Source organism: Cervus canadensis, chromosome 9 (assembly GCF_019320065.1).
Source record: "Cervus canadensis isolate Bull #8, Minnesota chromosome 9, ASM1932006v1, whole genome shotgun sequence".
NCBI classification, from domain to species: Eukaryota; Metazoa; Chordata; class Mammalia; order Artiodactyla; family Cervidae; genus Cervus; species Cervus canadensis.
In genome coordinates, this window is record NC_057394.1 from 17,100,099 (window position 1) to 17,126,091 (window position 25,993).

Sequence of the window (25,993 nt, forward strand, 5' to 3'; positions counted from 1 at the left end):
AATTACAAAATTTTACCAACTGCATTGCAAAAACCTTAAGTTAGGTGAGAGATGGTTTAGTCAAAGCACATTCTTTGCTGCACAGGTGAGCCATCGTCCACATGATTTTCTTCCACTTCTCACTAACACTTTGGAATCTTGCCTTTGGGAAATGTGATCTGACCTGGAATGTTGGCTTATGTGAATGTTTGCTGACTTGATTTTACCTAAAAGTTTGTCCTTATATGAAGTCAGGAATTGTGGGGATTACACCATAGACATGACCTGAAATTCCTGAAACCTGGGAAAGACAAATTTCCTCATACACAGCCTTGCATCTAGAGTCCAGCCATTATGGAAACAAGATACTTCTTTGCAGGTTACAGGTGGGCTGATTCCTTAGGGCAAAGCTGATGCTGCCAAGCAGCTCTGAAAGGCCCCTCTGATCATTTGTGGTTCATGCTCAGGCCCCACCTTCTGGTCACTGGTCCTGGAGAGGAATCAGATTGGGTGTTAAAGCTCATAGCTGTACTTTGTCTACACCATGGATTCCAGGCTAGGGCAGGTCTCCAGGAGATCTCTAAGGCTTCACATCTTCTGCTTCTAAAATGGCCCATTCAGCATTCTCGCTCTTTTCAGCTGAATTTTAAATGATTGTGAGGGAGGTATAATATATAAAAATGACTTGCCGTTTACTCATTAGTACATTTCCACTGCTTTGGTAAAGTTACTTTTGGCTTTTGATCATTGATTTTTTTTTTTTTTTTATTGTGGTAATATATACACAGCATAAAGTTTACAATTTTCACTCCTTTTCAGTGCAGCATTTAGTAACATTAGGTACATTCACATTGTTGTGTGGCCATCACCATTATTCATCTCTGGAACTTTTTCTATTCCCAAACTAAACCTCTGCACCCATTAAACACTAACTCCCAGCCCCTCTTCCCTCACTCAGCACCGTTCTACTTCTTCTCTCCATGAACTTGACTACTTTAGGACTTCATGGAAGTGGAATGATTCAGTGTTTGTCATTTTGTGTGTGGCTTATGTCCTGCAGCACAATGTCTTCAAGGTTCATCCATGTTGTAGCAGATGTCAGAATTTAAGTCCTTTTAAAGACTGAATAATATTCCATTATAGGTCTATATAACATTCTGTGTATTTGCTCCTCTGTCAGTGGACAGTTACACCTTTTAGCTATTGTGAACATTGCTGCCATGAATATGAGTGCACAAATTGTTTGTTCAAATTTGTGTTTTTAGTTTTCTTAAGTATATCCTTAGCCGTGTAAATGCTATATTGTATGCTAATTTCATGTTTAATTAACTTCCATATTCTCTTCTATTGTGGTTATATCATTTTACATTCTCACTTGATCATTGGTTTTCTTCTTGAGGAGTAATCGAAGCATTTTTATAAAGTATGACATGTTTTTTGGGTTAGTGGCTCCAGTTGGTGGTCTGTTGAAGCAGCTCCTGGTGTCTCTTCAGTTTCCTCAGATCTCTAGGGCATTTTTCTTACAAAATAAAGGAATCATACAACATGGGTTGTATTTTTTGTAAAGTCAGCAGACTGACATTAAGAACAGGAACCTCACAGGAAGTGTTTTGAATGTTATACTTGCTCATTTTAGAATGAGCAAATTAAGCCCAAAGTGTTTAAATATTGTCATTGACAGAATTAATGACTGAGTCCAGATTTACAGTCCAAGTCTCTGAATTTCTTTCCTTAAGGCAGCCTCTCCACTCTCATCTAATTTGGCTCAAAATTACTTAGTTGTCTCTTAAGTGTAAACCTACACCCTTTATCCTTCAGACAGGTCCAAGTTCATTGAAACTGGGGGGCGGGGAGGGCCTTGCTTCTTCCTCCTGCTCCTCCCTTTGCCATCCTTGAAGCAGGGCTGCTGCCACAGTGAGGAGTGAAAGACTGAACAAGGGTCTCTAGAGCCCTGCTGTTAGGGGTCATCCTGCTTGTGCTGACACCACTCAGGACCCCAGAACACCTGCTCCATTGTGTTATGTTCTAAGATGACTTGGTATCACCTTAGGAATCCGGATCTCTGTCTCCCTCTCTCATTTCAGGCCCTTCGCCTTAGTAGCTCGGCCATGGGGAAGACCACCACAGGCCAGATAGTCAACCTGCTGTCCAACGATGTGAGCAGGTTTGACCAGGTAAGCTGCCCCTGAGGGATCCTCTTCCATTTCCTGCCCTTCTCACTGGGTTTAGCTTATTGGGATGCCAGGTGCCAGGGTTTGGTGTAGGCCAGGATTCCATCGAGGATATAAGACAAAGGTTCTATTTATCCCGCTTTCATTTTTCTGTGTGCAACTTAGATGTAATTACATGTATTGTTCCATAAGTGAGAGTTTTGCTTTTCTAATAACAAATAGGCAGTGATGTTGTTGCCCAGATTGGTTAGTGTCCCTAGGGGTCCTCCTGGAGTGGCCCTTCTTGGCATGTGGTGTAGGTGTTGCTGGATTGTCTTTTTCTCCTCTGTATGATGAAGGTCTGGTGGGCAGGGATTTTTCTTTCCCCTGTGCTCTGATCAGTGCCTGCTGCATAGGAAGCCTTCAAGGAATATGCCAAGTGGGTGGTACCCAGCCAGATACCATCTCCTCTCTGCTGTCTCCCCTCAGTCTTTTTCCCACTGACCTTATGCATAGATCACATGACCCAGGACATTGTAGCTATTGGTCAGATCTGTGTTGAACTAGACACTTCTTTTTAGAGTATCCATTCATCAAACATGAAGTAAGGTTGCAACTCAGTTTCAGGGATGAATAAAGCTTAGTTTCTTCCCTATAGAAGCCACAGCCTATCAGGGAGGTAAATGCACAAGTCATTACTTGAGAGAGAAGTAGGAAACATAATATAGGTTTTCCTGGTATGTCAGGGAGATTCAAAGGAAATGGGGGCTATATTCTGGGACAGAGAGCATTTGAGGAAGGACTACAAGACCTTCAACAGCTAACACCCAAAAAAGATGTCATTTTCATCATAGGGGACTAGAATGCAAAAATAGGAAGTCAAGAGATACCTGGAGTAACAGGCAAATTTGGCCTTCGAGTACAAATGAAGCAGGGCAAAGGCTAACAGAGTTTTGCCAAGAGAACACACTAGTCATTGCAAACACCCTCTTCCAACAACACAAGAGATGGCACTACACCTGGACATCATCAGATGGTCAGTACCAACATCAGATTGATTATATTCTTTGCAGCCAAAGATGGAGAAGCTCTATACATTCAGCAAAAACAAGACTGGGAGCTTACTGTGGTTCAGATCTTGAATTCCAGATTGCAAAATTCAGACTTAAATTGAATTAGGGAAAACAACTAGACCATTCAGGTATGACCTAAATCAAATCCCTTAAGATTATACAGTGGGAGTAACAAATAGATTCCAGGGATTAGATCTAATAGACAGAATGCCTGAAGAACTATGGAAGGAGGTCCATGACATTGTACAGAAGGCAGTGATCAAGACCATCCCCAGAAAAAGAAATGCAAAAAGACAAAATGGTTGTCTGAGGAGGCCTTACAAATAGCTATGAAAAGAAGAGAAGCTAAAGGCAAAGGAGAAAAGGAAAGATATACCTATTTGAATGCAGATTTCCAAAGAATAGCAAGGAGAGATAAGAAAGTGTTCCCCAGTGATCAATGCAAAGAAATAGAGGAAAACAATAGAATGGGAAAGACTAGAGATCTCTTCAAGAAAATTAGAGATACCCAGGGAATATTTCATGCAAAGATGGGCACAATAAAAGACAAAAATGGTATGGACCTAACAGAAGTAGAAGATACTAAGAAGAGGTGGCAAGAATACACAGAAGAACTATATATAAAAAGATCTTCATGACCCAGATAACCACAATGGGGTGATCACTCCTCTGGAGCCAGACATCCTGGAATTCGAAGTTAAGTGGGCCTTAGGAAGCATCACTACAAACAAAGCTAGTGGAGGTGATGGAATTCCAGTTGAGCTAATTCAAATCCTAAAAGATGCTGTGAAAGTACTACACTCAATGTGCCAGCAAATTTAGAAAACTCAGCAGTGGCCACAGGACTGGAAAATGTCAGTTTTCATTCCAATCCCAAAGAAGGGCAATACCAAAGAATGTTCAAATGACTGCATGATTGCACTCATCTCACACGATAGTAAAGTAATGTTCAAAATTCTCCAAGCCAGGCTTTAGAAGTATGTGAACCATGAACTCCCAGAGGTTCAAGCTGGATTTAGAAAAGACAGAGGAACCAGAGATCAAATTGCCAGCATCCATTGGATCATCAAAAAAGCAAGAGAATTCCAGAATAGCATCTACTTCTGCTTTATTGATTACGCCAAAGCTTTTGATTGTGTAAATCATGACAAACTGTGGAAAATTCTTCAAGAGATGGTTACACCAGACCACCTTACCTGCCTCCTGAGAAATCTGTATGCAGGTCAATATGCAATAGTTAGTACTGCACATGAAACAACAGACTGGTTCCAAAGTGGGAAAGGAGTACATCAAGGTTGTATATTGTCACCCTGCTTATTTAAATTCTATGCAGAGTACACCATGTGAAATGCCAGGCTGGATGAAGCACAAGCTGGAATCAAGATTGCCAGGAGAAATATCAACAACCTCAGATATGCAAGATGACACCACCCTTATGGCAGGAAGTGAAGAGGAACTGAAGAAACTGAACTGAACTGAAGAAGAACTGATGAAAATGAAAGAGGAGAGTGAAAAAAGCTGGTTAAAAACTTGACATTAAAAAAACAAAGATCATGGCATCCGGTCCCATCACTTCATGGCAAATAGATTGGGAAATAATGAAAACAGTGACAGACACTATTTTGTGGGCTCCAAAATCACTGCAAATGATGTGTGCAGCCATGAAATTAAAAAAAAAAAAAAGCTTCTTGGAAGAAAAGCTATTACCAACCTAGACAGCATATTAAAAAGGAGAGACAGTACTTTGCCAACAAAGGTCCTTCTAGTCAGAGCTATGTTTTTTCCAGTAGACATGTATGGATGTGAGAGTTGGACTATAAAGTAAGCTGAACGCCAAAGAATTGATGCTTTTGAACTATGGTGTTGGAGAAGACTCTTGACAGTTCCTTGGACTGCAAGGAGGTCAAACCAGCTCTTCCTAAAGGAAATCAGTCCTGGATATTCATTGGAAGGACTGATGCTGAAGTTGAAACTCCAATATTCTGGCCACCTGATGCAAAGAACTAACTCATTGGAAAAGACCCTGATGCTGGAAAAGATTGAAGGCAAGAGGAGAAGGGGATGACCAAGGATGAGGTGGTTGGATGGCATCATTGAGTTGATGTACATGAGTTTTAACATGCTCCACACACACTTTGTGTGCTGCAGTCCATGGGGTCACAAAGAATCAGAGATAACTGAGCATCTGAACTGAGGTTGGCTCATCTGTGTTTTGGACAAAATTGGCATCTCCCTTCAGTGCTGCTGGTCTGATTCTCCCTGGATGTCCCTTAAGCCAGCCCTGTGCTGCCCCTGAATGGCATCATCTGGGGCGGATGCTTGGATTTCTGTTTTAGCAGGTTTGAATCCCACTGAGATCGTTTCTGTTTAGGTTCCTGTGTATTCCTTTAGAGGAGATTGTTTCTACATTGTGTCCCTATTGGTTTTTACACCATCTTAAGAAGGTTTTGTCTTTCTATTTTAAGGTAATGATGTTCTTGCACTATCTGTGGGTGGGGCCACTGCAATGCATTGCAGTGACCACCCTGCTCTGGATGGAAATAGGAATATCATGTCTTGCTGGGATGGCAGTTCTCATTATTCTTCTGCTGTTGCAAAGCTGCTTCAGGAAGTTGTTTTCCTCACTTCGGTAAGAGAAACACTGGTTTTAAAAATTGATAATATGTAATTGGTAACATCCACAGTCTGCTTGATACTTTTGTTAAAAAAACAAGACAAATGCCTTCTCTGGTCTCTTCTTTGTGTGGGTTGTAGACCCTTCAGGCTTAACCAGTGAAGGCTCCAGGCTTAAGCTGAAGGCTGACCCTGAAACAGAAACAGTGAAAGCATTCACTTGCTGCTCTTGGCACCATATCTGAATAAGTAGAATATCCTTCAGCAGAATTTACCCATGTCCAAGTTAGTTAAATATTGGTACATAGTAATAATCTTGTAGGCCTGTTTCTCACCACATATATTTTTGTTATGCTTGTCTTGGAGCCTTTTCAAGTTTTATGTTCATGTTGCCATTAAGTTATAAGCACCCCAAGGGCCAGGCTGATCTTCATTGTGTCTTTATAAAGCCCCACATTCACAGCAGCACCTGTGATAGATAAGAGGCTGATGTTGAAGAGCCTTCTGGTGCTGAGTTAGACTGAAGCAGGCCCCAGAAGGCTGGAGGTGGGTGGTTGTCAGGTGATGGAGATGTTGTGCTATTTGAAGGTCATTGAGCTCTTGTGTGTGTTGTGTGTGTGCAGGTCTGTGCTTGGTGTCTTTCTCTGTTTGGAATTTCCTTTCCTGTCTTTGCTGTGGAGAGATGCTTCCTATCCTTCAAGGCCCTGTTCCAGTGCTACCAGCTCTCTGAAGCTCTTCTTGTTCTCCTTTCACAGTGTATTTAACAGTCCCATCTTTTCTGTTCCCCAGAACTTCTCTCCTATTTTATTACAGCACAGACTCTGTCTTCCTGGGTGTCTTTCTGCCTTCCCTACCTGACTGTGACCTCCTCGAGCAGATGGTTTGTATCTGACTCATTTTAGGTCTTCCTTAGCTGATGCTGCATGTTCTCCAAGTTATGTCTTCAAACAGGCTGAATGGTTCGCTTCCTAATTGAACCCTTTTTCTCCATTTGTACTTTGAGTAGGACCTGCCTGTGTTCTAAGTGCAAAAGGACTGTAGAGAATCATTTGCTTCCTAACCACCACCCCCCACCCCTGAGCCCCCATGCCCACTACTACTGCTGCTGCCACAGAAAGTTGGGCTGTGATCAGTAAGACTAATCTCTCACAACTGTCCCCTTAGGAGTAAGACCACAGCTTTCACAGACGACAGGATCAGGACCATGAGTGAAGTCATAATGGGCATCAGAGCAATAAAAATGAATGCTTGGGAAAAGTCATTTATAGACCTTATTACCAGATTGAGAAGGTAAGTGATATATATATATCACTCCATATTTTCATGCTTCATTTCCAATTCTACAGATTGCTTTAGATGTCTTACCAAAGAAGTATTTAAGTTCATCTTCACATTAAGGTGAACTTAAATACTTACTATTCATTGCATCCTCCACATATTGCAGGAGAGTTAAGGAGAACAGAGGAGACATCATTACCTGCTCTTCCATTTACCATCTTCAAAGGAAAAAAAAATGTATATGCTTCTTACTTATATAGAAATGAAATTCTAAGTAGTTCTTAATACCTCAAATCTCAATAAGCGATGTTTTTAATATAGTATTTGGACAACGACATTCAAACTAAAATTGTAATTTATGTTGATGGAGCATTAACAGGGAGATTACTGGAGTGGGTAGCCTTTCCATTCTCCAGGGTATCTTCCCAACCCAGGGATTGAACCCAGATCTCCCATATTGCAGCTGGATTCTTTAACAACTGAGCCACAAGGGAAGTCCAAGAATACTGGAATGGGTAGCCTATCCTTTCTCCAGTGGATCTTCGTGACCCAGGATTCAAACCAGGGTCTCCTGCATTGCAGACAGATTCTGTACCAACTAAGCTATCAGGGAAACCATATAGAGATTGGGTGTACCTATATTGAGCCAAACTATATGAATCACTATTCTTCATTGTTGTCATGCTTAGTCGCTCACTCATATCCGACTCTTTGTGACCCCATGGACTGTAGCTCACCAGGCTTCTCTGTCCATGGGATTTCCCATGCAGGAATACCAGACTGGGTTGCCATTTTCTCCTCCAGAGGATCTTCTTAACCCATGGATTGAACCCATGCCTCCTGCATTGCAGGTGGATTCTTTACCGCCAACAAAGCTCATGAATCACTGTTATTCTTTTCAAATGGAGCTATGAAAGTACTGTCCCTTTTGTTTTGCTTCATGTTTTTTTTAAATTTATTTATTTTAATTGGAGGCTAATTACTTTACAATATTGTAGTGGTTTTTGCCATACATTGATATGAATCAGCCAAGGGTGTACATGTCTTCTCCATCCTGAAGCCCCTCCCATCTCCCTCCCCATCCCATCCCTCTGGGTCAAGTGCACTGGCCCTGAGCACCCTGTCTGATGCATCGAACCTGGACTGGCAATCTGTTTCACACATGATAATATTCATGTTTGTAGACTGTTTTTCCAACTTTTATTTAAATATCTGATGAACATTTCTCTGACCCCACGTTGTCACGTCTCATGTTGCACCTTTGTGGGGTCCCTCCCTCTGCTGGGGATACACTCCCATCTTCCTTCTTCTCTGGCCTCTGCCAGCCCTGACTGACTCCAGCTCATCTTCTCAGACTCCACATGTGTGTGACTTGCCCTGACTCCACTGCTCTGAGTTACACGCCTCTGCTCTGAGCTCCCGTGGGGGCTGTGATGACCATCTCTGTCTAATGTCTCCCAATTTTGTGGTTGATAGTTCTCTTCCCTTACAAGTTCATGAGCTCCTTGATGGGACAGGCTGTGTCTTTTTGTGAGGGACCTGGCACAGACTTGTGATTATGAATGTTTGAGGAATGAATGTTCAAACCCCATTGGATTGACCCGAAATGTTTGAAATTGTGACAGATAGCCTCCTTTTACTTGAAAGAGTGAAGTGGTGATGCAGTGTGTAGTCCTGGTGTCAGGCTGACCTCTGAGTGTGCACTATGCTAATATTTCCATGATGTGAGGGATGGTTTATCTCAATCTGTGTCTACTCCCTGGAAAGGGGCCACTCACACAGGGCATTGAATTCACATCTTGTATGTTGATGCTTCTTATAAAAATTTTGTCCTACTTTCTTTTACAGGAAGGAAATTTCCAAAATTATGAGAAGTTCCTACCTTAGGGGCATGAATTTGGCATCATTTTTCACTGTGAGCAAAATCATGATTTTTGTCATCTTCATCACCAATGACCTCCTTGACAACCTGATCACAGCCAGCCAAGTGTTTGTGATGGTGACGCTGTTCGAGGCTCTGCGGTTTTCGAGCACCCTCTACTTCCCCCTGGCCATCGAGAAGGTGTCAGAGGCCGTTGTCAGCATCCAGAGAATCAAGGTTTAGTGAAAAATAACTTTTTAATTTATGGGTGGACTTTACCTAAAAACCTCCTTTATGTGGTGTCACTGTGAGCCAGTTAGGTGAGATTTAACTCTTTCAGTGCCAAGCTGGCAGTCTTTCCAAAATGTCTGTATTCCCCTCTTTTCTTAGGTAAAGTTCGTTAAAAGTACTGTGAGATCCATGCTCATTTAGGGTCAGTAGTATAAATAGCAGCAGCACAGGCTCTTGATGTTCAGTGATGGCTACAGGATGATTAAAATGTCTAAAGGCAGGAGAAGTGAACAGATGCATCTGCTGTGCTGACTAGAATGACTAGGCAGTGATGGTGCACAGTCCTGGGGTGACGAGGATTCCTCTCTGGGCCAGAAAGGGAAGAACTTGCTATGAAGTCCCTATTCCCTGGGCAGGAAGAGTGGCCTCAGATTCACTTAGTTCTCTGTGTTTAGAAATGGATTCTTTACTCTACTTGTTGATTTCTGATCTCTGCATTTTGTTCCTGTCCTTATTTTACTTAGTATCTAAGCCTGTCTTTAGCTCCCCTCTTCCCTAAAGACTTGTGATTTCCACCATACCTATTGTCTCCTTTTTTATACACAAATATAAACTCAAAATGGATTAAAGATCTAAATGTAAGACCAGAAACTATAAACTCCTAGAGGAAAACATAGGCAAAACACTCTGTGACATAAATCACAGCAGGATCCTCTGTGACCAACCTCCCAGAGTAATGGAAATAAAAGCAAAAATAAACAAATGGGACCTAATGAAACTTAAAAGCTTTTGCACAATGAAGGAAACTATAAGCAACATGAAAAGACAGCCTTCAGAAAGGGAGAAAATAATAGCAAATGAAGAAACTGACAAAGAATTAATCTCAAAAATATCCAAGCAACTCCTGCAGCTCAATTCCAAAAAAATAAATGACCCAATCAAAAAATGGACCAAAGAACTAAACAGACATTTCTCCAAAGAAGACATACAGATGGCTAACAAACACATGAAAAGATGGTCACCATCACTCATTATCAGAGAAATGCAAATCAAAACCACAATGAGGTACCATCTCACTCCAGTCAGAATGGCTGCTATCAAAAAATCTACAACCCAGAGGAATCGGGTGGAGAGGGAGGTGGGAGGGGGGATCGGGATTGGGAATAAAGACCTGCCCTCTGTAGTTGAAATAAAAAAAAAAAAAAGCATCAAAAAAAAAAAATCTACAAGCAATAAATGCTGGAGGGGGTGTGTAGAAAAGGGAACCCTCTTACACTGTTGGTGGGAATGTAATCTAATACAGCCACTATGGACAACAGTGTGGAGATTCTTTAAAAAACTGGAAATAGAATTGCCATATGACTCAGCAATCCCACTCCTGGACATACACACTGAGAAAACCAGAATTGAAAGAGACACATGTACTCCGATGTTCATCACAGCACTGTTACAATAGCCAGGACATGGAAGCAACCTAGATGTCCATCAGCAGACGAATGGATAAGAAAACAGTGGTACATATACACAATGGAATATTACTCAGCTATTAAAAAGAATGTATTTGAATCAGTTCTAATGAGGTGGATGAAACTGGAGCCTATTATACAGAGTGAAGTAAGTCAGAAAGGAAAACACCAATACAGTATATTAACACATATATATGGAATTTAGAAAGATGGTAACGATGACCCTATATGCAGGACAGCAAAAGAGACACAGAAGTAAAGAACAGACTTTTGGATTTTGTGGGAGAAGATGAGAGTGGGATGATTTGAGAGAATAGCCTTGAAACATGTATATTACCATATGTGAAACAGATCACCAGTCCAGGTTCGATGCGTGAGACAGGGTGCTCAGGACTGGTGTACTGGGATGACCCAGAGGGATGGGATGGGGAGGGAGATGGGAGGGGGGTTCAAGATGGGGGACACATGTACACTCATGGCTGATTCATGTCAATGTATGGCAAAAACCACTACAATATTGTAAAGTAATTAGCCTCCAATTAAAAGAAAATTAAATTTAAAAAAAAACACTAAGTGTCCCTAAATAGTCAGGGGTAAATAATTTTTATCATGAAGACAAGGGCCTGGCACACAGTAGGTATTCAAGTATTTCTGTTTAACATGAAGATTAAATCAGCTCTCTGAAAATGAATGATTTGTTATGACCTCATAAGCCCAAGAAGTCTCTCTATTTTTCTCTAAGTGAGGAAGGGGGACCCATTGTCTTGGCACTGGATTACTCCAATAGAATTACAAAAGATCTCAACTTCAAAGCACTCACTAAAAGTCTTCAATAACTTTAACATCTAGTAAAATGTGTCTCTGAGGTTATATTGTTCAGAAAGCAGCTTTAGGTTTTCCATTACCAGTCATGAGCAAGTCAGTCTTTTTGGCTGCAGTTCTGGTGTTGACACTTTCCTGCATTTCCTGTTCTGGGTCTGCACTTCATGGCTTTAATGGCCATTTAATTTCAGTTTTCTCATCAGACTGAGTCTTGCAGAAAAATCCAGCCAGCATTTCTAGCACCTTTATGAGCTGAGCAGGCATTGAATGGGGTCTCTTTTAACCCTTGGAAGACTGTGGCATCTGTTCTCCTCAGAGCTATTATTTGTGGACAAGTGCTCAATAAATTTAATTCTTCACTTAGGGCATAATTTTCCTTTTCTTTCTTTTTTTGTTTGAAAGTGAGGAATTTCTATTTGAATGTACACACTTTGAGTATTGATGTCTTGGTTACATGCTTAAGCTGAAACTGTATTTGGTTCTGTCTAGACCAGATATATAGCACATATATTACTCTCCAGGGCCCTTGGTCTTTTTAATCAATAGAAGTTGATAATAGGCCAGATGAGAAATTCAAGCAAGGCTTTACTGAAGCTTGTGCTCAGCACAAAGTATGGAAACAAGAAACTGATGCCCTGTTGACTCTTTGAGAAGGGTGGGCTGGTTCCTTAAGTGGGGTGAGGGTAGGGGTGGATTGGTGGTTTGAGCCGCAGGGGTGACTTAAGTGGTCTGCCCCCCGTCTTGTAGGTGCCAGGTGCCAAGATCATACACAGTTCCCTGCTTTGCTCCCAGCAGCTCAGAAATGCCAGTTGGCTTGTGGTGTTTTTATGTCTTACTGTTCGTGATCGCCTTTCCATGTGTGCAGGTGTGTTTAGTCCCTTATGGTTTCTTTGTGTTTTGTTGCCCAAGAGACGTTTGTCCAGGTGCAAGTGCTCCCATAGAGGGTCCCAGGTCCCAGCCTGTCTCATCACCTTTTGCTTGTTGCTGTATCAGCTTAGACTATGTAAGGCTGTAGCCAGGCAGTCAGTGGTTGGATGGTTTGAACAACCATGCAGTCTGTTCCTTCCTGTAGCTGATGCCCTCGATGGGCTGACTGTGTAAGGCTTGGTCTTAGTTGGAGTTGGGACTGTAAAAGTGCATGAATGATGTAGTGTCTCCCCTCTATGTGACTTAATATCCCTCTGGGGATTCAGAGGTAGGGAGGGCAGTGCCAGCTGGGGATGTGCTGAGCTGGTTCCCATATGGTTAGTATTTGAGATGGGCTGGAAGGATGGGTGGGGTCAGTACTCAGGGTGTCCAGGCAGAGGCCACCTGGGGAGTGTGGACTTAGGTGCTGTGGGCCACTGGGGGATTTAAGCTTGTGGACACTCTCAGAGAGGAGGTAAGGAGATCAGGAGGGAGTTGTCTTGGGGTAGGTTCAGTGGTGTTGGGGAGGGATAGCGAAGGAACCAGCAAAAGAAAAGTTGCATTATTGAAATAACTAATAGTGAGTGAGATTCTGAAATTATGTTGTTTCAAGAAGAAAAGAGAACTGGGAGAGAGATGAATTGTGTCAGAACAGGTGAGAGCTGGTACCTGGCTGACGATGGGAGAGGTGGTGTGGAGAGAGAACTCAGGCTGTGGTGGTTGAAAGCCTTCAGTCGTGTCCTCAGACCACCATCCGTCCATCCTGCCTCCTGGTGGACATGGGCTTGGGGACGGTAGGAGTCACTGTGCTCAGTGTTAGGTTCTCAGTGAGCTTGGATGAGAGGAGGAAGGAATGAATGAATAGCATCTTCCACCAGCTGATATTTGACAGAAATGAAAGGATCCTGTCTTTCTTTTCTTGCAGAATGGTTTTCACATTTAGTTTTTACCCATTCTTCTTTTTAAGTAGAAGTTTGCAATCACATTTATGACTCTGAGGCATGATAGATGGGGTGTCAAGATGTTTAAGGTAGTAAATTACTATTTATGTGTTGTTTTCTTTCTCAAACATCCTCACATCCTCACGTGCTTGGTTCAGTTGCACCCCCTGTGTTGGTAAGGATTCAGTTTGCCTCTGGGTCTCAGAGTTACCCATGTTAAAGCTGCTTACAGGGTTCATTTGATTGTCTCTCATGCAAGAATCCTTGTGAGGCTCTGAATGGGTTTCCTGGGGCTGCTGATACAAAGTACCACAAACCGTGTGGCTTAAAACCACAGGAATGTTTTGTTTCATAGTCCTGGAGGCTAGAAGTCTGAAATCAAGGTGTCAGCAGGTTCAGGATCCCTCTGAATCTGATAAAGGAGCATCCTTTCTTGCCTCTGCTAGCTCTGAGTGGTTGCAGGCAAATCTTGGCATTCCTTGGCTTGAAAACCATCACCCCAGCCTCTGTCTCCATCATCAGGTAGCTGTTTTTTTTTGTGTCTATCTGTCTCTGCATTTCTCATGAGGATTCCAGTCATATTGGATTCAGGGCCCACCCTACTCCACTGTGATCTCACTTTAACTGGTTATATTTACAACAACCAAATTTCCAAATAAAATCACATTTTGAGCTAACTGGGCTTAGGATGTATCTTTTTTGTGGGCATACAATTCTCCCCATAACAAGTCCCATGGCTAGTGTGAACCTCCGTGGTATTGGGACCCAGACTCTTTTTCTCTTCTTAATGTTATTCCACTGCATGTGACTTGACCCCACTGGCAGCCCCCAAGGCCCAGGCTGGGGTGGAGGAAGGTTCTGGTTGCTGTCACTCCCCACTGCCCTGGATTTAGTCACGGGGCTGCTCCTGTCTGCTTGGGAGTCTAGAGACAGAGGGCCTCCATCCAGGCTGCCACATGCAGGTAAAATCTAGGTTTGTTACCTCAGAAGAAAGAGAGCAGATATCGAGGACAATCAGCAGTCTCTGTCTCATGTTTACAGTTTTGGGGACCATGGGGAATGAGAGTGGTCTAAGTTGTGTGTTCAATTTCTCTATCACTCTAGCTTTTCTCATTGAATTATGTCTAGCATTTGCAAGGCAAGAGGGAGTTTTCTTGCATGTGTTTGTCAGCTTTGTAGCAGTTTATAAGACTGCTTTATTCAGCTACTTTGCATCAGTTAACTGCTAAGTGGCATAGAAGATAACAAGAAATGAGAGGTGTGGCCATCCCTGCTGTGGAGCAGAGAGGGCATGGACTAAGGAGAAGAGGCAGTGATTGTGAAAAGATGCTTGTAAAATATGTTTTAAGACATAGAAACTTAACACAGTTTTCTTTTTAAAATGATGACTTAAGTGATAGTTAATGACAAGCAGTGATATGGATTTGACACACACGAGGAGAAAAGCATTGTGTGCAGGGTTTACACTCAGAGTCTCTGTCGTTGGTCTTGTGTTCCCAGCCTGTCCTGTGCCACCTGCTTCCTGACGGCCTGGGAAGGGCCTTCCTCTCTGTGTCCTAGCAGTGTCGCATGGTACTTGGCACTTGGTGGGATTCAGTTAGTATTTATGAAATAATTTCCTACCAGCTCACCTGTCTATTGTTGGTAACCCAAAAGTAAAACATGGAAAATGTCCAGGTTCTAAATGTACTGGAGTTTGAAGCCATATTCTCTTCTTAGAGAGGAACCAGTATACTTGTTGAGAAGGTAACAAAGAGAGCCCCATGGCCAGGAACTCTTTATTTATCTGTTTTATACACACACACACATACTATATATATGTATGTATATGCTATATTATATATGCTGTACTATATTATATACTTAGAAGTACATATACTATAATAATAGTATATTACATACTATTTAATATTTCTCATGTGAACCAAGACCTAATAAAATTCAGTCGTAAAATGATAGATAAGTATAAGCAATAGGTATACAACTTTTTATTGCAAATTCAAGAGAAGCAATTGTTTTGTTTGTTCTTTGTTCTTGCAGTATAAACAATCTACATTTTGCCTTTTTCTGTAGAACTTTCTGTTACTTGATGTGATAACACAGTGCTACCTCCTGCTGCCATCAGATGGTAAAACTATTGTGGACGTGCAAGCTTTTACAGCTTCTTGGGAAAAGGTAAGAAACCTTCAATTCCAAAATTGTAACTGCTAAAAGGCAACTGTGACATAGATTTATTGGAGAATTTTGAGATTTTACACATACTGTAAAATGTGACTTGCTCATTTACTGAAACTATGTTATAAAAATTGTCAGAATCAGGAATAAGGTTTGCAATGAATGGAATAATGTTTGCAATGAATGGAGATTAGGTGTAAAATCAGCCTGAGGCAATTGATATGTTGCTGTTTTTCTCATTTTCAAGAGAGCTTTCAGTGTATTAGCACATGGTGAACTTAAAGTACATAAATTCCTCTTTTAATTTTTAGCTTATTTTTCATTATGTTTTATTAGAGTATTAAATATAATTCCCCGTGCTATACAGTAGGATCACCTTAAAAAAATATAGAGCACAAATACATCTTTTCTTGAAAACCTGGGTCTAATATTTTGAGCTGAAGTGTGAAGTGTCAATCGCTTCAGTTGTCTCTCTTCAGTGACTCCGTGGACTGTAGCCCACCAGGCCCCTCTGTCCATGGGAATGGGTTCCCACTCCAGCATTTCTGTTGTTGTTCAGTTGCTCAGTCATGTCCAAATCTTTGCGACTCCATAGACTGCAGTACACCAGACTTCCCTGTCCTTCACCATCTCCCAGAGCTTGCTCAAACTCATGTTAATTGAGTCGATTATGCCATCCAACCATTTCGTCCTCTGTGGTCCCCTTCTCCTCCTGCCTTCAATCTTTCCCAGCATCAGGGTCTTTTCCAATGAGTCGGCTCTTCGTATCAGGTGGCCAAAGTATTGGAGTTTCAGCTTCAGCATCAGTCCATCCTTCCAATGAATATGCAAGATTGATTCCCTTTAGGATTGACTTGTTTGATCTCCTTGCTGTCCAAGGGACTCTCAAAAGTCTTCTCTAACACTACAGTTCAAAAGCATCAATTTTTTGGCGCTCAGCCTTCTTTATGGTCTAACTGTCACATCCATACATGACTACTGGAAAAACCTTAGCTTTAACTATACAGACCTTTATCGGCAATGTAACGTCTGCTTTTTAATACACAGTCTAGGTTTGCAATAGCTGTTCTTCCAAGGAGCAAGCATCTTTGAATTTCATGGCTGCAGTCACTGTCTGTAGTGATTTTGGAATAAAATCTGCACTGTTTCCACTTTCTCCCTTTCTATTTTCCCTGAAGTGATGGGACCAGATGCCATGATCTTAGATTTTCGAATGTTGAGTTTTAAGCCAACATTCACTCTTTTTCACTCTCCTCTTTCACCTTCATCAAGAGGCTCTTTAGTTCCTCTTCACCCTCTGCCATCATCTGCATGTTTGAGATTGTTGATATTCTGTCAGAGTTCTAGATTCCATTTTGTGATTCATCTAGCTTGGCATTTTGCATCATGTAATCTACCTAAAAGTTAAACAAGCAGGATGGCCATATACAGAGTTGACATACTTCTTTCCCGATTTTTAACCCATCTGTTGTTGCATTTCTGGTTCTAGCTATTGCTTCTTGACCTGCATACAGGTTTCTCGGATGACAGGTAATGTGGTCTGCTATTCCCATCTCTTTAAAAATTTTCTCCAGTTTGTTGTGATCCATACTGTCAAAGGCTTTAGTCAATGAAGTAGAAGCAGATGTTTTTCTGCAATTACCTTGCTTTTTCTGTGATCTAACAGGTATCAGCAATTTGCTGTCTGGTTTCTCTGCCTTTTCTAATTCCAGGTTGTACCTCTGGAATTTCTCAGTTTATGTACTGCTGAAGCCTAGCTTGAAGAATTTTGAGCATTACCTTGCTAGCATGTGAAATGAGCTCAGTTGTGCAGTAGTTGGAACATTCTTCTGTCCATATGGGAATCTAGTAAAAGAAGGAACCTCCCTAAAGTCAGCTAAAGCTGCCTCCAATCCCCAAAGAGATAAGATTTGATGAAGAGGTCTCCAGGACACAGTATCTTAAAATAGGAAAGAGAAAAATGTGGGTTATGTTTTGCATATCAATTATGTTGATTATTGTTATATTTTCCACTTTCTAAAAAAAACTTGTATTACTTTATTAAAATGGGTAAGTTAAATTAAATTAAAAACTTTAATTTGTAGGCATCAGAGACCCCAACCCTACAAGGACTTTCCTTTACTGTCAGACCTGGTGAGCTGTTAGCTGTGGTAGGACATGTGGGAGCAGGAAAGGTAAGTTATGGTGATGCAACACCACAGCCCCTGTTAAATTCTCAGAATTGAGCCCAGATCTGTGTGTGACTCAGTTTGCACTGAGTGTATCTAGAACAGCATCTCTCTAGGTGTGTTCTATGAAACATTCATTTTACAAGAATGTTTCATAGCCAAGTAAATCAGGATAAAACCCACTGTCTTTTCCTTTTTGGTGCCTCACATTACCCTGTTAGGAACTGCCTGTGGGGAATTTGGACGTCTCAGTGAAGGAAATTATTTATGTGACAGATGTTCAGGATAGACAGAGACAATGGGGACTTATTTTCATCTTAGTGGCCCTTCCAAGAAGTCTGGAGGTCATAAAGGCTCTTCCCAGAAGCTTTGAGCATTTCTTCCTGTGACTTGATGTGATCCCATCAGTGCACATGTAGTGAATGTGCAGCCCCATGCTGGAGATAAAGGTACAGATGTGAGCAAGACCCTGACTCTGCCTTTCAGAGGCAGCCAGGTTATGGGGCGAGACAGATATGCAGACATATTATTTCAGCCCAGTGTCATGAGCACTCTGATGGTTTGGATACATACACACCACATCTGTGTGATGTTGAAGATTGAAAGGAGAGGTGCACATGCACTTGGTCAGAAACAACAAAATACAGAAATCTAATGTGGGATGTGGGCTTCCCTGGTGGCTCAGTCGGAAAAAAAAAAATCCACCTGCTAATGCAGGAGACACAGGTTTGATCCCTGGTCTGGGAAGTTCTCATTTCCCAGTTGTGGAGCAACTAATCCCGTGCACCACAGCTGTTGGGCCTCTGCTCTAGAGCCTGGGGGCTGCAATGACTGAGCCCACGGGCCACAAATGCTGAAGCTTGCCCACTAGAGCCTGTGCTCCTCAACAAGAAAACCCCCATGCACTGCAATGACGACCCAGCACAAGCAAAAATAAATGCATTTAGAATTGTGGGATGGCAGTAACCAACACAACATTGTAAAAAATAAGTGAAAAAAATAAAAGAACTAAAAATAAATAATTAAATTATTTTTTAAAATGTGGGATGTGTACATGAAAGGGTGTTGATTTCCTCTATGATGAGCTTTTGCTCTGCAGACACAGCTCACTTCAGACTTCTTTCAATTAATCATCTTTGGCTATATTCTTCACACATAGCTTTTTAAAAACAAGTGTTTTTCAAGTAAAGGATATACCAGAGGCAGGAATAATTGCACTAAACATCAGATACATAAAATACACATCCTGGCAGGCTCTGCTAGAGAAGGATGTTAAGCATTCTCAGTTATTCTTTGCTGAGTAGAATTTCACTTGGGGGGATACTCAGGTAGAGTAGATTGTTTATACTATTAATATATTCCTTATCAGTCGTTTTCATTGACTATTAGTGTTAGTTTCAATTTGTTATTTTTTTGTTTTTGGTCTCAATTGAGAGGGCTGTACTATCCTGTTGAAGGAAAAGTTTCTATCATGTATCAAGCACCAGGGTGGGGTCGGCTGTGCTGCGGGGCATGTTCTGTCCTGAGTGCTGCCTGTTCACGCCTGTGTGTACCCATCTGTTTCAGTCATCACTGTTAAGTGCTCTGCTGGGGGAGCTGCCCCCGAGCCAGGGAAAAGTCAGTGTGCATGGGAGGATCGCATATGTTTCTCAGCAGCCCTGGGTGTTTCCAGGGACTGTGAAGAGTAACATTTTATTTGGGAAGAAATATGAAAAGGGAAGATATGAAGAAGTAATAAAGGCTTGTGCTTTGGAAGAGGTGAGTAATGACTTCTAAGTTGCATATACTTGACTTTCAAATAGTGATAGTGATTTAAACTACAAGGTTTGTTAAAAGTTCTTTTTAAAAAATGGGCTTTTGAATGTTGCTTAATATTTAAGTTAGTCTTCTGGATAAATAAGCAGGTGTACATATGCTATCATTTTAATTCTTATAGGATAATAACACACAGAATACATTATCTGAAGGGGGGATTGTTTCATTCTGTGAAGTTTTCATTCACTTTCAACTTTTTTTAAAGGAAAGTTACAAATATTTACAAAAATAGAAAGCATGGTATAATGAACCCTCATGTACCCACCCCCAGCTTCAGCCAGAATCAGCTGTAGGCCAGTCTTGCTGAATCTCTACCCCTGCCTTCTGCCAGCCCCACTCCCACCCCAGAGTATTGTGGAGCAGATCCTAGACCTCAGATTAGTTCATCTGTAAACATTTCATTATTTTTCTCTAAAAGATAAGAAAGCTTTGGGGGGAAAAAATCATTTCTTTATTTCACCTGAAAAATACCTCAAATTCCTGACTATCACCCACCTGCTAGTCTGTGTTTACATGCTGTTGATCATCTCATTGAGAAATCTTCACCATTATTGGAATCCACACAAGGTCTGTCCCCTGCCCTTGGCTGATGCCTCCTTGGTCCCTTTCAGTCTGTGAGTTTCTCTCTCCACTTCATTTTTGACTTGTAATTTATTATTTAAAGAAAATAGAATTCTCTAAATTTTTTTTTAATACTGCATAATTTCATTGAGGGAGATTGTTTTCAGAAATAGCATTGAGTTTCACAGAGAATGGTAAGATGAAAGATTGAACTGTATGTTGGGAATTAAGATTAGTAAATAAATGATAACTAAACTTCAGCAATAGAAGAATACAATTTGATAAAAAGAAAGGAAAAAGGGTAAATAATGTTAAATGCTATGTTACTCTCTCAGGTGGCAAAAAATCAGTGAATAATAGCATTAAAGGTCTCCCCCTGGGGTCTGTTCAGTGCAGTCTGGACATCTGACTGCTCTTTTGTACTGTGAGGAAAAGACAGGGACAGATTTTCAAAGGTGTGGTGTTGAAGGCTCCAAACCGGCTTTGTGAGGAAATAGTAATTTTCAAACAATGGCTTGAACATCATAGGTTGTATCAGGTGTTTGTGTGCATGCTAAGTCACTTCAGTTGTGTCCAGCTCACGCTATGGACTATACCCTGCCAGACTCCTCTGTCCATGGGATTCTCCAGGCAAAAATACTGGCGTGGGTTGCCATTTCCTTCCCCAGTGGATCTTCCCAACCCAGGAATCAAACCTGAGTCTCTGTATCCTGCATTGGCGGGTGGGTACTTTACCACTAGTGCCACCTGGGAAGCTCTGCATCAGGTGAGCAGCATTTTACACTGATGTGGACAAACAGAAATGCTTGTTTAATGGGCTTGTTTCTTTCTTCCAGGTTCTTGTTCATGGGTGACTGTACATTTGCAGAAATGATGTCAAGTTAGCACGGATGAGCTAGATTTTTATTAAATGGTCTAGATACCATATAAGAAGGGAAAGCAAATGTGGAACAGTGAGAACAGTAACTTCCATTAATTCAGAGTCCACGTGCAAATCATTTTTCTGCCTTTCACACATGTGCATGCACGCATGTAAAAAGGTTTATGAGTTATTCATTCTTTATGAGTGTCTTCGATATTCCCATCTTCATTTTATAGTTATTAAAACTGAGGCCTGGAGAGATGAGTAACCTCATCTCTACATTTGTAGCTCAAGTTCAGATCCTTGGGACCAATGCTTTGCTGCAGCCTCGTGGGGTGACTGGACCACTAATGTGGGCAGTGTTCTGGGGCTTCACCCACATGGGGCATGTGTGCAGCACAGACTTCGGTGGAAGGGGCCCTGAGGATTGGGATGCACAGCAGTTCCTCTGTATGTGATGTGATGTCTATAAACATGGACTGCTCACATGTTCTGCTGCATAGTTGGGACATGGAGTTGGGTCCCTTGTGCCCATTCCCTCCTTGGCAGGAAGGGAGGTCCAGTGTGGAGAAGTAGCAGAGAGGAGAGTTCTGGCCCCGGGTTCATCACTTGTCTGCTGTCATTCTGGACATGTCCTGTTACCTGCCTGGTCCTCTGATGTTTCTGCAGCAAAATGAGGACATTGGGTCAGAGGGTTTCAAGGAGGTTTTCTTGCTTCTCTGAAATGTCATCTATGACTCTGATTAATAAGAGGTTAGCAAGGTCTTTATGGCACCTGGGAACTACTTAGTAAGTTATGAGAGCATCTGCTTATCTCCTTTTGGATTCCAGGTATCAGTGGATGGACATAAGGCAGGCACAGGAATTAGTCTGGCCGTAGACACAGAGACGGCATGTCTGGTAGAAAAGGCTTGGCCTTTGGAGAGAAACAGTCCTGGGTTGTGACTCCAGGTGTTTGTCTCAGCTTCCTTTCTTATTAAATGGGGGAGGGGTGGGGTTATTGTAAAGATTACAGAAAATGCCTGTGAAATGCAAACAGACCAGGGTTTTAGTAAGTGGTGGCCATTGTTGCTATTCTAACCTTTTTCTCTCCATCCATCAATCCATCCATATAAATATAATAAAGATTTCTCCTTATTGTTCTCCTTACTCCCACCTTCCCCAAATTCTGGAGGAAAAGCCATGAAAAAGCAGTATTTATTAAAAATTTATTTATTTTAATTGTAGGATAATTGTAATATTGTGATGATTTTTGCCATACATCAACATGAATCAATCATGAGTATACATATGTTCCCCTATCCTGAACCCACCTCCCACCTCCCTACCCACCCTATCCCTCTGGGTTGTCCCAGAGTACAGACTTTGGGTGACCTGTTTCATGCATCAAACTTGCACTGGCCATCTATTTTACATACGTTAATATACATGTTTCAATGCTATTCTCTCAAATCATCCCACCTTCACCTTCTCCCACTGAGTCCAAAATCTGTTCTTTACATCTGTCTCCTTTGCTCTCTTGCATGTAAGATCGTCAATACCGTCTTTCTAAAAGCATCATTTTTTTCATACATCATTTTTTATATAACATATGTTAAAAACAACTAAATGTATTACACTAGATTAGATTGAAGCAATCATTTAAGTTCATTGAGCTGAAAACTTTTCTGTAACAAAATAGGGAGACATGAAGTAATCACATTGGCAACATCAATTCAGGCTGATGACATCAACTCCAAGTTCTAGGAGTCAGAAGATTCAGGAATTGAGTCCCCATTTCTCCGTTGATCAGGTGTGAGGTTTTGACTCATTGATCCTTACAAGCCTGTTACTTCATCTGTAAAATAGAGATAATAAGACTATCAACCTCATGAGGTAGTTTTGAAGATGAAATGTGATCGTGATTTTAAAGCACTTGATTGATAGGGACATAACAAGCACTCTGTAAATATTAGAATGATTTTGAAAACAAATTAATTCTTAATTATAAGCTCAGTCAGTTTCTGGTAAAACTACATCCATAAAATATGACATGTAAGAAAGAAGGTATCTGAGTATTAACTTCCATTGTTTGAGTTGGTATTTCTATAGGTGCTCTACACATAGTACATTGTAAAAATCAAAAATAATAATATTCTGTTACCATAATATAAGCAATATTGTGTGCAACATTTGTCTCCATGTTATCTTTAAGGCTTTTTTTTTTTTTTTGAGTTTCATTTATTTTTTGTAGTTGGAGGCTAATTACTCTACAATACTGTACTGGGTTTTGTCATACATTGACATGAATCAGCCATGGATTTACATCTTTAAGGCTTTTGAAATGTTTAGTGAACACATTTAAAGGTATCAAATTGATAAATTCTAGTTTAATATTTTTCCACATAGATCACTTAACTGGGGCATTTTCTTTTCAGACTGCCTTGACAACCATAGGATAGTACGTTTATTGATACTTACATGTATACATATACAGGCCTTCAAGTCTTGATTACTCAAGTGTTGTCTTCATTTCAAACATACCTTCAGTTACCACCTGGACAGCATGATGTGAAAGAGCAGAAGGCTCTCAACTGACATGAGCTCATTCAGATTCCAGCTCTTCTGTTTCACAGCTGAGCACCCTCAGACCAGTGATGTGACCGCACTCAGTCTCAGTTTCCTCATCTGTGAAATGGGGCCAGCACTTACTGTGAAGCTTGTTGTGCGGATTAGAGATAATCAGCATTAGGTTCCAGAACAGGGCTTAGTCCACAGATCTTACCCCACCCCCCCCCCGGAGCTGTGAGAAGCCATGTGCGCATTTACAAATGATGGAGCAGAATAAGGTGGTCCTTCATGAGAGATGAGAGATGTAAACAGAACCCAGCAGGAAGAGAGACGAGTCCAGGATGGTTTCATGGGAGAGTGTGTTTGGGCTGAGCCTGGAAAGATGGGGAGGATATTGACAGGCTGTGAGAGGAGGGGCGATTCCACATGGAAGAAAAGCTGTGAGGGAAGGAGGGGTCCTGCTGCTTGACTCTCGAGTCCAGTCATCCTCTGCCAGGGCCTCATTTCTGGCCCATGTTAACCATTTCAGCAGTCTGCTCTGAGGTGTCTCTACTGTAAGTCTCCACCATCACTGAAGGGCCCTTGATGTGCTTCTGGATGGATGGCATCAAACCAGCATTGCCATTTCCTACTTTGCCTCTAGTGTGTGTGTCTGCTGTTCAGTGAGAATTGGCTAAATTTTGGGGCTTCCCTGGTGGCTCAGTCAGTAAAGGATCTGTCTGAAGTGCAGGAAGACCTGGGTTCACTCCCTGGGTTGGAAAGATCCCCTAGAGAAGAAAATAGCAACCCACTCCAGTATTCTTACCTGGAGATTTCCATGGACAGAGGAGCCTGGTAGGCTATAGTCCATGGGATCACAGAATTGTACACGATTGAGCAACTAATACTTACTTACTTAACTTAGGGGTGACAAATATGAATAAGAACACTTTCCTGTCAGTGGAAATAACTATGATATATGCCCAACTCAGGCTTTTCCCCGTTAATCAGAACACGTTGTCTGAGAAATCAACTTGACCTGGTTTTACTTCAAATCCTCCAAAATGTTTTTCCCCTTGGTGGCTTGTTCATATATAATTTGCAGAGTCAACAACACATCCAAAGTATTACTACCAGACTCAGAGGTAGTTTCTTATGTCCTGGAAAGAGAGGTCCTGAGTGCTTTTTCTAGAATGTGGTTAAGATTGCTGTATTACAACGTGGTGCTATAATAAGAAGAAAACAAATTTTAACAACATAAAAACAAAGCATAAGAACTAAGTGAAACAGTTTGCAAGGACTGTCAACAGTTAAAGGGAGGCCAAGTAATTCTGTGTGTGGGCATGAGGCTGAGAACTTAACATAAAGCTCATTTTTTCAATGAAAACCAAAAGCAAGAGATGGTATTAATTTCTGAGCCCAAGAAAGAAAGAATGTGAGGTAATTATAAATTATCACAATAGAGCATTTGCTGCCTTTTATCAGATGCACCTCCATTAAGATTTGAGTGAGTGGAGAATCTGTGTGTGTCTGTGTCTTTGTGGTTGCCAGGGAGGGTTATGATGGAGTCTCTTTCTTCCATGGTGGTCATGTGCTTTGCATGTTATGATTCACACTGTAAACAGGGTCCTACTGTTGGCTTGATGAGAAAATATGGATCAGTCACCACCAGCAAGTTATCATCAACTCATGTCCTTTTTTCATTTGTGGAGGGATTCACACACTTCTTTAGATTCTCACAGCATCCTTGAGTTCAGTGACTCTGGTTTCGGCAGCACATTCTCTAGAAGAGGAAAATGAGACTTAGGGAGGTCAAAGGCCTTGTTTGTCATGGTGGCACCAGTGTGCTACTTGCATTCTCCCCAGATTTGCTGCAGTAGAGACAGAGAAGTGAGGGCTTCATCTGCAGAAAAGGTACTGCTGTGCATCCTAGGTTGAGGCATGGGGGGTTTAGTATATAAAAACTCCAAACAAACTCTGTCTATGACAGAATGTGCCAATTGATAATTATAGACAACGTAAGACTTCTTTTTTTTTTTTTCATTTATTTTTATTAGTTGGAGGCTAATTACTTCACGACATTGCAGTCGGTTTTATCATACATTGACATGAATCAGCCATGGAGTTACATGTATTCCCCATCCCAATCCACCCTCCCACTTCCCTCTCCACCCGATTCCTCTGGGTCTTCCTAGTGCACCAGGCCCAGGCACTTGTTTCATGCATCCCACCTGGGCTGGTGATCTGTTTCACTATAGATAATATACATGCTGTTCTCTCGAAACATCCCACCCTCGCCTTCTCCCACAGAGTCCAAAAGTCTGTTCTGTACATCTGTTCTGTACATCTGAGTCTCTTTTTCTGTTTTGCATATAGGGTTATCATTACCATCTTTCTAAATTCCATATATATGTGTTAGTATGCTGTAATGTTCTTTATCTTTCTGGCTTACTTCACTCTGTATAATGGACTCCAGTTTCAACCATCTCATTAGAACTGATTCAAAATAATTTTTTTTAACGACCTTGAGTAATATTCCATGCTTAGTACCACAGCTTCCTTA

General features: G+C 41.4%; 2 protein-coding genes across 5 annotated transcripts in view; one reads left to right on the top strand and one right to left on the bottom strand.

Moving 5' to 3' along the window:
- LOC122447240 (ATP-binding cassette sub-family C member 4-like) overlaps nt 1-25,993 on the bottom strand; it is a 914,448-nt gene that overhangs the window by 229,160 nt on the left and 659,295 nt on the right. The window lies entirely within an intron of this gene.
- LOC122447589 (ATP-binding cassette sub-family C member 4-like) overlaps nt 1-25,993 on the top strand; it is a 225,484-nt gene that overhangs the window by 32,002 nt on the left and 167,489 nt on the right. For 3 of the 4 annotated variants that reach the window (XM_043478284.1, XM_043478287.1, XM_043478286.1), the window contains exons 5-11: nt 2,064-2,153; nt 5,668-5,831; nt 6,980-7,105; nt 8,942-9,191; nt 15,394-15,495; nt 17,580-17,669; nt 19,230-19,421. In XM_043478284.1, the coding sequence (XP_043334219.1) occupies nt 2,064-2,153; nt 5,668-5,831; nt 6,980-7,105; nt 8,942-9,191; nt 15,394-15,495; nt 17,580-17,669; nt 19,230-19,421 (1,014 nt within the window). The remainder of the gene's footprint in view (nt 1-2,063; nt 2,154-5,667; nt 5,832-6,979; nt 7,106-8,941; nt 9,192-15,393; nt 15,496-17,579; nt 17,670-19,229; nt 19,422-25,993) is intronic. The other variant, XM_043478285.1, reaches the window with a different exon arrangement.